This window comes from Neomonachus schauinslandi, chromosome 9 (genome assembly GCF_002201575.2).
Source record: "Neomonachus schauinslandi chromosome 9, ASM220157v2, whole genome shotgun sequence".
NCBI classification, from domain to species: Eukaryota; Metazoa; Chordata; class Mammalia; order Carnivora; family Phocidae; genus Neomonachus; species Neomonachus schauinslandi.
This window is the reverse complement of record NC_058411.1, coordinates 59,158,911-59,175,067: the sequence shown is the minus strand read 5'-3', so window position 1 is coordinate 59,175,067 and position 16,157 is coordinate 59,158,911. Positions and strand designations below refer to the sequence as shown.

Here is a 16,157-nt window from a genome sequence, read left to right as displayed (position 1 = left end):
GACATGAGTATAAGATCCAAGAAAGAGGCAAGTGGGGGCACCTGGGTGGCTCAGTCGGTTGGGTGTCTGCCTTCGGCTTGGGTCATGATCTCAGGGTCCTAGGATTGGGCCCCGTGTCGGGCTCCCTGCTCAGTGGGGGCCTGCCTCTCCCTCTCCCTCTGCTGCTCCCCCTGCTTGTGCTCTCTCTCATGCTCTCTCTCTTAAATAAACAGAAGATCTTTGGGGGAAAAAAAAGAAGAAAAAAAAAGAAAGAGGCAAATGATGTGATTGGGGAAAACCTGTAGGTTTACAATGGAAAGTCATGACTCTGACTCATAATTTGAGCTTGTACAAATCAATAAGTATGGAGAAATAAATGGACTGCTAATACATCATTTGGGAAAACTTCAAATGAATCATCAACTCAAAGAGCCTCTTGATTTTGACCTGAGTTTTAAGGATAAGAAAATTGTGAAATACAGGAAGGTGTTTGTTTCCCTTAAATTTCATAGGTTACAAGAGATTTCATAAGGCTGAAATTTTTCTCTGGAACTTATGAGGAGGAAGAGCCACTATGAAAATTAAAAATTCATGGTGAATCAACAAATGAATGGATAAAGAAGATGTGGCATATAACTATATCTATATATACAATGGAATATTACTCAGCCATCAAAACGAGTGGAATCTTGCCATTTGCAACAATGTGGATGGAACTAGAGGGTATTATGCTAAGCAAAATAAGTCAGTCAGAGAAAGACAAATACCATATGACTTCACTCATATGTGGAATTTAAGAAACAAAACAGATGAACACAGGGAAAGGGAAGGAAAAATAAAATAAGATGAAAACGGAGGCAAACCATGAGAGACTCTTAACTGTAGGAAACAAACTGAGGGTTGCTGGAGGGGAAGTGGGTGGGGAGATGGAGTAATTGGGTGATCCAGAGCACTGGATGTAATGAGCACTAGGTGTTATATGCAACTAATGAATCACTAAATTCTACCCCGGAAACTAATAATACAGTATATGTTACCTAAATTGAATTTAAATAAAAAATTTTTCAAAAGAGAAAATTCATGGTGAAAAATTAAGGATTGGGAAATTCTTGATGTTCTCCTTTTTTTTTAAGACTTATATATTTATTTATTTGAGAGAGAGAGAGAGTGAGCGAGAGAGCACGAACAGGGGAGAAGAGCAGACTCCCTGCCAAGCAGGGAGCCCGATGTGGGGCTCGATCCCAGGACCCTGAGATCATGACCTGAGCCGAAGGCAGACGCTTAACTGAGAAGGAAGACTGAGGCCCCCAGGCACCCCTTGATGTTCTCCTTTTTAAATAAAATATTCTGTTATGTTATTAAGGGCCCCCAAATAATGAATAGGCTGCTATGGATTACAATAAAGAAGATAAAACGATACCAGGAAACCCACTTAGATATGATTAGAATGGACTGCCTTTCAAAACCGTTCTTAGAGATGTGGTATATATATATACAATGGAATATTATGCAGCCATCAAAAGGAATGAGATCTTGCCATTTGCAACGACGTGGATGGAACTGGAGGGTATTATGTTGAGTGAAATAAGTCAAACAGAGAAAGACATGTATCATATGATCTCACTGATATGAGGAATTCTTAATCTCAGGAAACAAACTGAGGGTTGCTGGAGTGGGGGGTGGGGTGGGAAGGATGGGGTGACTGGGTGATAGACACTGGGGAGGGTATGTGCTCTGGTAAGCGCTGTGAATTGTGCAAGACTGTTGAATCTCAGATCTGTACCTCTGAAACAAATAATGCAATATATGTTAAGAAAAAAAAAAAAAGAAGAAGAAGAAGGTAGCGGGAGGGGAAGAATGAAGCGGGGGAAATCGGAGGGGTAGACGAACCATTAGAGACGATCGACTCTGAAAAACAAACAGGGTTCTAGAGGGGAGGGGGGTGGGAGGATGGGTTAGCCTGGTGGTGGGTATTGAGGAGGGCACATTCTGCATGGAGCACTGGGTATTATGCACAAACAATGAATCATGGAACACTTCATCTAAAACTAATGATGTAATGTATGGGGATTAACATAAGAATAAAAAAAAAAACCGTTCTTAGACTCTGGTCCAAGATGATTGGCTCTAAGGAATGCTCTATTTTTCTTACAAATGTTGATACTGACATTAGAATTTTGATTTAAAGAACTCTGTATCAGCTATATAGACCTGGGAAAGATTTCAAGATTTATACAGTCATTACCAAACTAAAATTTATGCTGGATCATGCGCTATCGTAAATGTTTTGGCAAAAGCGATGTGGTATAACAGAGGCTGTCCACTGGAGTCATATGGCCTGTAGGAAGTTTTCCTAAACCTAATTGCAGGGGCTATTTGGGTTAGAGCAAGGTTGCCCTGTAAATCTGCCATTCTTAGAGGGCCAACTTTCTCAGATGCATATTGAACCAATATTCTTGCTATGAAACTGTGTAAGCTAGATTCTGTGCCACTACAGTAAAATGCTCCTCAATAAACTTGTTTTCACAAAAAGTTTGCCCACTCATGCGTCCCAAAGCTGTTGTAATCTTCATTGTCGAGGCTGATCTAATAGCAGGGACATTATTCTATTTCTTGACATGTTTAAAGTTCTCTAATGGATAAAGCTAACAGCTATGGCTGCTTCAACTGTCACTTGATTACCCTGGAGGGATTTTCTTTTCTTTTTCTTTTTTTTTTCTTTTTGTCTTTAAAATTGGCCTCCTAGTTTGTTTTTAACTACCTTGTGCACAGAGGTCTGAAGGGGGAAGCAGATCAAAGATCAGCTCGCAACATAAAAAGCAGCTGTAGTTAATTAAAGGCAAATGAAGGACATCTGACCAGATTCTTTATGAGCCGCCTTGTCACACATTCAACAGTCTATAATCTCCATGACCTTGTCCCTTGGTCCTGAACTGTCGCCAAACCTGAGAAATGGATATGTCTTGAATTATACATGAATTAAAAAAATGGGAGGAATGTTCAGGGTGGGACTTAGGAAGGAGTAAGTGATGTGGAAGAAGAACACACAAAAGTGGAGTCACCTGGGGTAGGGAGAAGTCACCTGGAGTTTCCACTGTAAAGCAGTGAGTCTTTTCCCACACTGAAAATAAAGTGGTTTGGTATAAAGAGGTAGAGGTAGATAATCAGATTATAAAAGGTAACATTTGAGAGGTGAAATGCAATACTTGTTCTGCTATGATTTGAGAGAAAATAAGCTAAAGATAATCCTACAGTATCCACTATTTGATTTCTTAAAAATTTGTAATTGTTCCTATTTTTTTTAAATGTTATTAAAATCTAAATAACATGGAGCGCCTGGGTGGCTCAGTTGTTAAGCATCTGCCTTCAGCTCAGGTCATGATCCCAGGGTCCTAGCATCGAGACCCACATCGGGCTCCCTGCTCCGCGGGAAGCCTGCTTCTCCCTCTCCCACTCCCCCTGCTTGTGTTCCCTCTCTCACTGTGTCTCTCTCTGTCAAATAAATAAATAAAATCTGTAAAAAAAATCTAAATAACGCAAGTAAAACAATTAATGAGTTTTTCTAATTTTGAAAGCAATACATGTTCATTCTAAATCCTTGAAAAGTCCCAGAGACATCTAAGAAAAAAAATAAAATTCCCCCAGAATCCAGCCTCTGAGAGAATCTTGTTAAGATTTATATTTAAATCAAAAGAAAAAAAAATTTGAGTATATACTGTCAACAAATCAGTGAAGTTGCACAGTGCCTGTTTGTGGATGGCTGACATGCCTACAAAGCATGGATGATGGAATGAAAAGTGTGGGTTCTCGCAAGTCGGTAACCTCTATCAGCACCAGGGAAATGGCTGTCAGGGCCTACATCGGCCCCTTAAAAATGCATCACCGGTGCAGGTAAAAGAAAAGCCACTGCATCCTCTATAGACCCCAGAGTGATGGGACAGCTCCTGTTTCTGCCTGTTAGCTAACTTGCTATGGCCCAGAATGGCACGCTCCATGCCCCAACTTCCACCTTCTCTCGACTGAAGGTTGAGGATTATAGGAAAAATGCCAACTTTACAGGATTGTGTAAGGAAATAAAGGAGATCGTATCTCTAGGAATGCTCTGGAAATTGCAAAATATTAATTATTAACTATTATTAGCAGTAATTGAGGTGCTGTGGAAAACATTAAAAATGATTAAGAATCATGGCATCTGGGTGGCTTTGTCGGCTGGGCAACTGACTCTTGATTTCAGCTCAGGTCACGATCTCAGGGTCGTGAGATCAAGTCCAGCATCGCCTCTGTGCTCAGATGGGAGTCTGCTTGGAATCGCTCTCTCTCTCCTTCTGCCCTTCCCCCTGCTCTCTTTCTCTCTCTCCAAATAAATAAATAAATACATAAATAAAATATTTAAAAAAATGATTAGGAATCTACCTTCAAGGAGTTTTTAGCATGTGTGTGGAGGTATAGTACATAAACAAAAAAATGTTAATTAAAATTTGAAAATACGTTCAACTTTACAATGCAAGCCATGTGCCAGATAATCATCAGGTTAACTGTAAACATCTGAGAAGGAATGATACAGTAGCCTACACTATAGGGTTTTGGTTTATTTGTTTCTGAACAAACATATCAGAACTAATGTACATAAGTGAGTGCTATCCTTTTCAAAATTGTCACCTTCACTTTCTACAGACCTTAAAAAGGTACCGCCATGGTTTAAAACATTTTTGAACTGTATGGGATTCCCTTGAACCTGTGGTATATAATTTTTAAAAACCAAAAGTTGTAATTTTGAAGACAGATTCAGTTTCTGGAAAGAACTGAGCACCGGTTAGAACCAAGAATGGTGAGTACAGAGGCTGACACCAAAAGAAATGTGGCCACATGAAATGAAATTAATCATTTTATATAAGACAAATTATTTCTGAAGAGAATTTCAAGTGTGGCTATCCAAAAAATATTTTAATTAAGGCAGTGCCTTGAAATAAGCTACTAAATAAGCTACTAAAAGGGTGATATTCAATTGAGTGAATAAATTCTGATTTATTCTTCATTTTAGAAAGTACTAGTTACTTTATATTCAACTTCAGAGGAGAGAGATATAAGAAGGATTTGCAGTCTAATTTGGATTGTTATTGAAGGATAGACAAGATATGGTTGGGGGGTGAATTTTAGGGAAGTAGAATGGTATGTAAAAAGTGATCGGGGGCACAGAGAACTTTTAGGGCAGTGAAAGTATTTCTTATGATACTATAATGATGGATACATGTCATTTTACATCTGTTATAACCCATAGAATGTACATCACCAAGAGTGAAACCTAATATAAACTGGACTTTGGGTGATAATGATGCATCAATTGTAACAAATGCACTGCTCTGGTGGGGGATATTGATAGTGGGAGGTGTTTGTGTGTGTAGGGGTGGAAGGTATAAGGGAACCTTCTCTACCTTTTCCTCCTTTATACTCTAAAAAATAAAGTCTATTAAGGAATGATGATTGGAAAGCACAAGGCATCGATGGGAGGAAAGAAGAATTAGAAAGCATTCCAGGCAAAGAATAAAAAGAGTATAAATGAGAGAAGCAGGCAAAGTTGCAGGAAATGAAAGGATTTCAGCACAGTGCTGTCCAATAAAACTTTCTGCAATTATGGAAATATTTTATAATCTGTGCTATCCAATATGATAGCCACTAGCCTCATGTGGCTACTGAGCACATGAAATGTGGCTACTCTGACTGAAGAAATGATTATTTTGTTTTTATTTACTTTTAATTAAATTAAATCCAAATAGCTATATGTGGATAGCAGATACCATTCTGGATAGTGCAGGATAGAGCATGGAGGGGGGATCCTGTGAGATAGAGATGGAGAGTTAGGATAGGATATAGCTAGACACTGGAGGATCTTCAGCTATGTTAAGGAGCATTAAATTTATCCCAAGGAACATGAAAAGCCAATGAAAAGATTTAAGGGGGGAGTAATTAACATAATCAATTTATTTGCTTTTTGGCATCAGGCTACAATGAAAAGGATGGATTAGGGTTAGGATGATGGTTTGCGAAGAGGCAGGGGTGCCAGGGAAAAGGCTATTTGATAATCTAGGCAATAGATGCCATGACCCAAAAGGATAGAAATAAAGGAAACTGAGGGACATTTGAGAAGTGAAGAAAAGGATGGACTAGATGTTAGGAATAAGGGAGGGAGAAGGAGAGATTGATGAGGCCTGAGGATGATGGATGGCAGTATCATGCACTGAAGAACAGGCCTGAGGAGATGACCAGTCCTGTTAGAGACACGTTGAATGTGACGGGCCTGCTAGGCATCCAAATGGGATGATACACATTTGTGAGCTATGCACATGTGGATTGTCCCTGAAGCCATGGGAGCGGATCACACCATCCAGGGAGAGTCTGAAAGTGAGAAGAGGGACTAGGACAAAACCCCAAAGAATACCAATACCCTGACATGATTCTTCTTCTTGTAAGTCAGTTTTATATTCATTCCTGCATATTGTAGCAAGCCACATTAATCTGCACTTGTTGTCTTTTAAATAAAAACCCCAAGCTTACAGTCTCAGCACCCCATGGCACCTCACAGTATTTGGTAATCTCTCCCCCACCCCACCCCCATTTTTAGGACACACTGACACATGAAAAATGTTATTTTAAATTTAGGTTTTTTCATTCAGGACACAATTTCAGATACAACAGAGTGAACTCTAATGCAAACAAGAAAAATTACTGGTAAGAGACTATATATAAGTTAAGCACATTTTAAAAGAAGTAAGAATACAGTCATCAAAAAAAAAAAAAACCCCACAAGTGTTTCTCTCTCCTATAAATTGATTATTAAACAAATGTCCAGTGCCCTTACTACATCTGGCAAGCCACCAAATAAACTACTAACAATTAATCACATCACAAAATGAGGGAATATACTGATTTTTTTAAGTGGAAGCATAATACAAACTCTCCTAGCTAAATACAAATGATGATGATACCATTCCAGGAAACTGCAGTTTGCTTTATCAACAGTTTTTATTACAGAGCCTTAATGGAGGGTGCCATTGCTCCTACTTGTGATCCAGAACTTAGGGTCATGCACAGTAAAGGTATGCAAGTACTACTCTCAATTCTTTAGGTGTATCAGACTGTCACATATTCTTATTTGAGGAAGCACAGCTAATAGATTGAGATTTTACTTATTGCACTTTAAATAATCATAAAAACCAGCAGGCAATGCAAATATAAGTCTAGGGACCACAGAGTCATTCTTCTTTCCAGAACCCAATATATACTTCCCCATAAATAGATTATGATAGACCCTGTATTGGGTCATTCTTTCATTTAACAGCCTCTTATTAAGCATTAACTAAGTATCAAAATAGAGTTTTCAGTTTCCTGCTGACCTTAGAGGTATGAAAAAGAAGGTCTCAAAATGTTGGGAGATGAGATACCGTGGGGGTAGTGACAGGATCTCATCTGTGTTTTCAGAGAGAGAACACAGGCAGCAGAACTACAATGCAGAGAGACCGAATTCATGAACCTAGTTAGAAGACTTTTCCAGTAACGTGGATGAGAACAGAGGAGTGCATGAAATTGGGAAGTGGTGCTGGAGATGAGAGAGAGGGATTAAACATATTTAGAAGTCAATTGGGAATTGAGAAATAATCCAGAGATGATTATCTGGGGGGAACTGAGTAGATATTTTTGATCCCAGAAGGTAGCTCTAAAAATATTATTTCTTAGCCTCTTTTTGTGGTACTCTCCTAGAAGTATCTTGGAAGTGTTAAAAACTCATTAGTGACTTACTCTGGAATGATAGTCATTTCTTTACTGAACAGCCCTGTCAAGTAGTTAATGATCTGTAAAACTCTGAGCTGGGAAGAGCTCTTTAAATTAAATCAAAGATCCTTAAGTCAAAGATACTTTTATTGTATTTTGTAAATTCTGATTTGTTTTTCTAAATGAATCGTACCTATCTTTCAGCGTGTGTTTTCTAGTCCCCGAACTATGAAGAAAATTTTATTAGTTTTCAATATGATCAAAGGGAAACCAAACTCAACCTGTTAGCTTTCTAAAAATCAACATACTATAGTATACTATAGATTTTAAAGGCTCCAGTAAAATGAAATCAGGAGCTGTCATGAAGCTCTATTCCTAAGATGATATTTCTTCTATTACTGCTATTAGTGCTTTTACTAATAATAATTCATATTAATCTTACTGTAACTATCATCACCACTACTATTAAAACTGGCTTACTTTATTAACTGCTTTTATGTATCAGAAACTGTTGCACATTTTATGTGTATTAATTCATTAACTCCTTGCTGATGTCATCGTATTCACAACAGCCACATTTTCCCTACTTTATTAATTTGAAGACTGAGGCACAGGGAGGAGAAATCACTTGCCCAAGCTCCCACAACCATTAAGAAGCGGAGTTGAGATCCAACCCTGTTGCAGATGGTTACTTTGGTGGTCACCAATAAACCACAGCTCCCAGTATTCCTGTCCCCATGGCATGCCCTTTCACATTGACTCTAAGCTTGGCCACATGACTTATTTTGGACAATGAGACATTAGCATGTGTTATGTAAACTGAAGCCTGATAAGTCACTTCCACATTGGTATTTGCTATTTGGTATTTTTGGGATCCAGCTGCCAGGTGCTAAAAAGCCTAAGCCACCTGCCGAGGCAACTTGAAGGAGAACTGAGGCCCTCCAGTCTCAGCCAAGAGCCTGCACCAAAAGCTAGCCACGTGAGGGAGTCATCTCTGCCACTGCAGCCCCAGTCACCATGTGACTGTGACTTCAGGAAAGACTCCAATCAAGGCCAGCAGAAGAACTGCCCATGTGAGTCCAAGCAACCCACAGAATTGTGAGAGATGATAAAAATTTTGCTGTTTGGGGCGCCTGAGTGGCTTAGTCAGTTGTGTCTGCCTTTGACTCGGGTCATGATCCCAGGGTCTTGGGATTGAGCCCATGAAGGGCTCCCTGCTCAGTGGGGAGTCTGCATCTCCTTCTTCCTCTGCCTCCGCCACTTGTGCTCTCTCTCTCACTCTATCTCAAATAAATAAATAAAATCTTTAAAAAAAATTTGTTGTTTTAAGCTACTAAATTTTGAGGTGATTTGTTACACAATAGTGAAAAAAAAAAACCACAAAACAAAACCCAATCTGTTTATGCTCTTAACCACTTTGCTATCCTGAGCTAAAGCTGCCTTCCTAAACAATCATTCGATACATATATATAGATAGATATAGATTTACATCTATATCTATATATATCCTATTGAGTATTTCTTTGCTGTGTACTTACAGCTTCTTAGGATTTTAAATCTCTGTGTGGCATACTACATTACTTATTATTATAAATTCCTACTTTAAATCTAAAATATATCCTGGGAATTAAAAACTAACAAAGAGCCAAGATGCCCTTCAACAGATGAGTGGATAAAGAAGATGTGGTCCATATATACAATGGAATATTACTCAGCCATCAATCAGAAAGGATGAATACCCAACTTTTACATCAACATGGATGGGACTGGAGGAGATTATGCTAAGGGAAATAAGTCAAGCAGAGAAAGTCAATTATCATATGGTTTCACTTATTTGTGGAACATAAGGAATAGCATGGAGGATATTAAGAAAAGGAAGGGAAAAATGAAGGGGGGTGGAAATCGGAAGGAGAGTTGAACCATGAGAGACTATGGACTCTGAGAAACAAACTGAGGGTTCTAGAGGGGAGGGGGGTGGGGGGATGGGTTGGCCCAGTGATGGGTATTAAGGAGGGCACGTACTGCAGGGAGCACTGGGTGTTATATGAAAACAAGGAATCGTGAATCGCTACATCAAAAACTAACGATGTATTGTATAGTGACTAACGTAACGTAATAAAATAAAATTAAAAAAACAAAACTAACAAACTACTTATCCATTGCCAAGAAAGTTCAGTTTCACCACAAGAACCAATTTGTAGAAAGGATTAGACCTATTTCACTAATTTTGCTAAGGATTTATAACAGTTCACTCACTTATTCAATCATTCAACAAATAGTTAACATTTATTGCACAAATACTATGTGCCAGTAACCACGCTAAGCAGTCTACATATATTTGCTCCTCATAACCACAAGGCTGTACGAGGGATGGGGATGTATCAGAAACCATGCCAGAGGTCACAGCTGGTAAGCAGCAGAGTCTGGCCAGGCTCAAGTTCATCTACTTGAGTCCAACCTCTTCCCCCACATTCTGCTGCACTTGGTGTCACTATACAAGCAGCAGGTGCTAATCAAATCTTAGTGGATTATGGCAGTTAAGGCCCTAGAATCTGACTGAAATCATTACTGAATGAATATATAGTCTCATTAAAAAGACATTCAAAAATACCTTTTTCTAGGATCAGTTTGAACTGATATAGTCTACAATTGAAGATAAATCTATAGATTATTTTTAAACTAATATACAAACACAGATTAATGTTTAACGCATAAAATTCTTTTTTGTGCATAAAAGTTTGCCTACATGTTAAGTTGCAAAGAGTTGAAGCCTCTGCTTGGCTACAGTTAATGCTTAAATTATTAGCTCAATTCTCTCCTCAGGCAGGAGTCCCCCTTGGATTATCCTGGTCAAGTTGGGTGCACACAGTAGTTCTCAGGTAATGTATCACAGTGAATTCTAATGTTCCGTTCGTTCACCAATCTACCTCCTAATTCTCTTCCACTCATACTGGACTGTGCAGAGTTTCAGAACAAGAACTATTTAAAAAAAAAATCTATGTTGTCATATAGCATCTTTGGTGAAAGCATAAATCCCTGGGTAGAGGGAGGCCTCACTGCAATATTTCTCTTTCTTCTCCCCAGCAGGCACCCACTGGGTGAGAAAACCCATTCATTCTATTGAGAGATAATAGTGATAATGTAACTTTAAGTAATAATGTAATTTTAAGTAATAATGAAACTTAAGTTTTTGTTATTTTAAGTCACTTTTTTCCCTTTCCATTTCAAAAACTGTTTGACTTCTACAATATGGATTTAAGGACCAGAAAATGATATAAAAAGAAAGAGAAATTCCTAACACAAAAGCTGCTGTATAAGCCTCTATATTGTTTAGATAGTTAACACTCAAAACATATCTTGGGAAGAAACACCTCACAGTAGAGGGAGAAGTAGTGATGTCTGAACTGACTTATGAAAGGTAAGAATGTGTTGTTTGAGTGGATGTTTATAATCCTTTCCACTATTAATGCTAGAAAAATAGGGGTTAAGACATCAGAGTGCTTAACAGCAAATGTTAAGTATTAATTATCTTACATACAAAATTAAGTATTTAAACATGAATGGAAAGATAGGTCAGAATATTCTGAATTATCACAATAAAGGAAAGCTTGAGGGGTATTCTAAGAAGGACCAACAGACTCCAAGAAATATTAAGCTTTTACGATGTATAATTATGCAGAATACCGCTAAGTCATGTAATAAAAAGTCACAGTAATATGGGACAGTTGTAGTTATATAAGGATTTCCTTTAATAAGCAACTTTTCCAAGGCAGATCTACCTAAAAGCTAAATGCTAAATACATGGACATTGGCAGAAGGTGAACAAGGACAAATGAATGTAAACTTTCTGAAAATCAGAAAGACTAAGGAAAACTTCCAGCTTAGAATAAATACGTGTTTAATTTGCTTCCAGATTCCCTTATACTTGACTGGTTTTAATCACCATGACGAAAATTAATAAATGATTTGTCAGTGTTTAGGAGACAGGGTAGTCTCCATCTGGTATATTCGAGGCTTGTGAAAACATTTTCCAGTACTACCCAGTGACAGAAAACATTGGTAAGGTAAGCTCTTGCAGCTGAAATGCAGCAGTTGATTGCCAATGGAAGCTACGGAAAAGGATGATTAATATAAACAGGCTTTTGCCTGTGCTTCACAGCAACATTACATAAAGCAGTGCTATTTCAGGAGACTTTTATATTTTAATTTCCAAGAATCCATAGGGTAATGGATTTTTTTCTTCCTCTTGTTTGATCTTTGATATTTAAGACCAACTTCTGTGTTTTGTTTATTTTTTCTTTGCATTGGAAAAAGAACATAAAGTGAGTGACAACACATAATCAGGGCTAATTGGTATTTTTCAGAGGAAAAAAAAAAGAAAACACCTTTTATGATGAGCCAAATGCAAACATTTTACAAATAGGGTATCTTGCACCAAATAATCATGTCAGGAAAAAAAATGGTTATGTTGCATGCATGGAAGTATTTGTTAGTTTCAAATTTAATCACAGCAAGTGGTTTTCATTTATATTTCCCTAAAATTTGGCTATTACACAAAGCAAGTACTTTAAAGGACTAAATGATTGTCTTCTCCCTGAAGGAAAGAAACTGACAGTTGATTTCAAACTGAAAGGAATAATAGAGACAAAACGTTCTAAATAAAAATAAATAAAGGGGATAGGTAAACCATCCGGTGGCCAGCTTGTTTAATATAAGAAGATGATTTAGGTCCTCTTTTTTTTTTAAAAAAAAACCTTACTATTTTTTCACTCTAAAAATGATCACAGTGATGCAAGCTAACTATTCCTCCTTCATACACTATCAAATACGTAGGGGTCTCCTTGCTGCACTGTTGGTAAGGTCTGTGATGCCGAAACAGGTGATGACAGCAGTACTATTTTGTGTTATTTTAGCCGTCACGAGCCTTCCTAGCATTTTTCACCACTCCCACTTGCTGGCAGTATATCATGGCACAGTTTCAACAGAATTCTACTATGAGCTGTGAGCTAACTGGGAAATGTCAACATGTAAAGCCATGTCTAGAATTAACCTGTCTTTAACAAGGGCAAACTCCCACACTCTCTTCTCTCTCAAAACTTAACTACAGCAGAAGTTCAGCAAAAAGGGGTGGAGACGGTTGGATGACGAGATGCTAGAGACAATTCTATAACCAAAAGATAAGATAAACCACGCAAAATCCACCATGAACATTTTGCTATGGAACTAGAAAATAATACGGTTTATCTTGTCAGAGAACAAACTCTTCTAATTAAGAACCACATGGCTGTCTGAGTAAGACTTTCTACCCCTGCAAAGTGAAAGGATCATGCCCTTCAGCTTATTGTAATGCATGCCATGTCCCTTCTTCTGTGGAACATCTGACTTTAATTGAACAGCTATTGAGATTCCTGCTGTGACATCCTAGAAGTATCATCACACTTTTAGGCACCAGCCTTGGCTGTGATCTGCCCCTTATCCCCTTTAATGACAAGAGGTCAACATTCTATCTCAAACCAAGTTACACACTGTATGATGGCTTCTCTTAGCGCTGCCCCATGCCTGTTGACCTTGAAAAATGACTGCTAACCACCAGACAAATCAGCAAAACCCCTGAAGGTCACGGCCCCGGTGTAACCTAATCAGCATCTCTAAATAATTTGTCAGAGTCAAGTTGAGAGTCACACACTCAAAAGACATTACTGCCTGCATACCTAAAACCTTTCTCAGATAAGAAGTGGATCCATAAAGATATCTGTGGAAAGGCTATGGAAATAAAAAAGAAATGTTAAAAACTTTGGTAAGATCTGAGAAATAAAAGGTCGTTTTCAGATTTAAAACAATTGATTAAAGCATTTCCTGGATTCTCAGCAATATGAGAAAATTTCACCAAGAAAAGAACAGAGATTTAAAACTCTGGACTATTGTCAATACAAGTGGCCTCTGACAATGCTAATAGCATCCTGGGGATCATAAAATGACATGAAAAAGAGCTCAGATGTTGTCTCATGAGATCACTTCTCATTCAAGCTGTTTATCCTTTGTCCTCTCATAAATTAATGCATTTTAAACCTCACCATCAGGGAGAATAAATATAAGTATTCCTCATTCTTTCCTGCACATGTATAGTTCAAAGCTCCTCATACTGTCCTAACACAAAACAAATAAAACACAATGTATTTCCAACATAGTTTTGATTGAGGCTTCATTTAAATTCACTGTTTAACAACTGTGGATAATGTGAGTATGTTGGTGGGGTCCACTGAAACACGTAAAGAGATGCTATCGAACTGTAGGCCACAATGGCATACATTGTGAGTTTTGTTTAAATGACAAATTTAAAGTTCAATTAATTTTGAAAGTATGGGCACAGACTCTGACAAAATTAAGGTAATCACCTTATAACTACAAACTCTGAACTGTTGACTTCCAGATCTATTATATCCAGATTTGATCTCTCTACGGCTCAGAGGCAGCTTATAAATTACCTCCCGGACAGTTCCACCTGAATGACTCTTGGGCACCTAAATCTCAATCTGACCAGAACAGAAGCTCTCATTTCTCTCCCCAGCCCCATCACCAACCTGCTCCTCCTCTTGCTCCCTCCATCCACCCTACATGCAATAATGCAAATCAGAAGCCTCCTCTTCAGCCTAGAAGCCCTCACTTCCAAGCAGTCTCTAAGGGACTTCCTGATTTCTCTTAAATATCTTCCCTTCTCTATTTTTACTGTCTTTATCAAATGTCAGGCCTTCCTTGTTTCCTGACTGGACTTTAACAATATCTTCTACTACGGCTCTTTCTGCTTCAGCTTTCTCTTCACTCTTCATGCATATCTGATATTGATGGTCCACTGCCTCAGTGGTTGCCCACTACCCATAAGACAAAAATTCATCTAAACCCCATCTTTTTGTCCAGGACTTCACCTCCAATATTCAGTTCTCTTTCCTTGGTGTGCCTCCTGCTTTCTGACCCTGGAAAAGTAACTGCATATCCTGTTTGACCCTGGCCTTCTGGATACCAGGGCTCGGGATGTCCTGCGTTCCTTATCTGCCTTTTGAATGCCACCTGGGCACCTCTAAACAGAGAAAAGCCTCTTTTCCACAGTTTCTTGCTTATATCTTGTTTCTTACAATAGTTTTGCACATATATATTCCTTTTCCCACCAAAATGTAAGCTCCTCAAAAAACAATCCATGCACTGTTCATATTTCTCTCCTTAGCATCTATTATAACGCGTGGTGCATAGGAGGCAATTTAATAATGTTGAATAGTAAATAAACAAATGAAGCAATAAAGCACCGAAAGATGCTTCAATGCCTGGATTCAAAGCTATATTTCAAAAGGCAGAAAATACAGAGGAAAACTAATGGCATTATGTAAAGTTCCTAGTCAAACATTAGTTAAATATTATTTATTGGGGTGCCTGGGTGGCTCAGTTGCTTAAGCTTCTGACTCTTGATTTCGGCATAGGTCATGATCTCAGGGTCGTGAGATCAAGCCCTGGGTCAGGCTCCATGTTCAGTGGGGAGTCTGCTGGAGATTCTCTTTCTCCATCTCTTTGCCCCTCCCCTTGCTTGCTCTCTCTCTCTCTCTAAAATGAATAAATAAATCTTAAAAAAAGAAGAAAATTAAGTCCCTAGCAAACATAATGCTAATTATATAAAAAGCGAGGAGGTACCTTGTATTGTATCATTAGTAGAAAAAATTAAAAATACTTATAGAGAAAGGTAAAGTTTCAGGAAATACAGATTTCATTTTCAGTAACAACCTGACTAAAAGCAAATTAAATGTTCTCATCGAAAAACTGAAACTGGCATTATAAAACTATTAGTTTTTGCATTTCATGATTATAAGTGTTTTCAGAGTCTGAGGTATATGGTTTGGCATCACTTATGTGTATGACCACCTATATCCTTCAAGGCACTAGACTTTGGGGAAGAGACAAAGACTCTTTACGTGACTGTGATGCAGAAGTACACTCTCTAAAAAGGAATATAAAATGCAAAGCCCCATAAGTTCCTTAGTTCAGGCCAGCTTTCTTATTGCATAAGATTTACTATAAAGATTGAGCTTAAAAAGTTGCAAAAAATCTTAACATCAGTATAGCAGATGTTAGACATACTTTGAGCTCCAGATGTCCACAAACAGCCTTGCTACACTTAGTCAGACCCATGGGTCACCCACCCCAGAATCACATGTCTCTATAGAGATCAAGGGATGATTGTGGGATGCCATGGTTTTCCTCCAAAATGCCAAACTCAACATGATAAGCAACTATTTCTCAAACATCCCCAGTTTCCTAAATAACTTACTGAAAAGCTATCATCCTCAAGTTGATTTAAATCCTTTCTGAAAAACAAAATTTACTACAGACTCCCGATCTGGACCTAGGGAATTGGCTGGACTTGAATC

General features: G+C 38.2%; 1 protein-coding gene across 1 annotated transcript in view; it reads right to left on the bottom strand.

Annotated features, from left to right (window-relative positions):
• The window catches only part of SLC25A21 (solute carrier family 25 member 21), a 223,463-nt gene extending 207,545 nt beyond the window's left edge, over window positions 1-15,918 (bottom strand). The window contains exons 1-2 of the mRNA XM_044918276.1: window positions 15,868-15,918; window positions 14,474-14,615 (exon numbers count right to left, since the gene is read on the bottom strand). Of these exons, the coding sequence (XP_044774211.1) occupies window positions 14,474-14,615; window positions 15,868-15,918 (193 nt within the window). The remainder of the gene's footprint in view (window positions 1-14,473; window positions 14,616-15,867) is intronic.
• Between the last annotated feature and the right edge of the window lie 239 nt (window positions 15,919-16,157).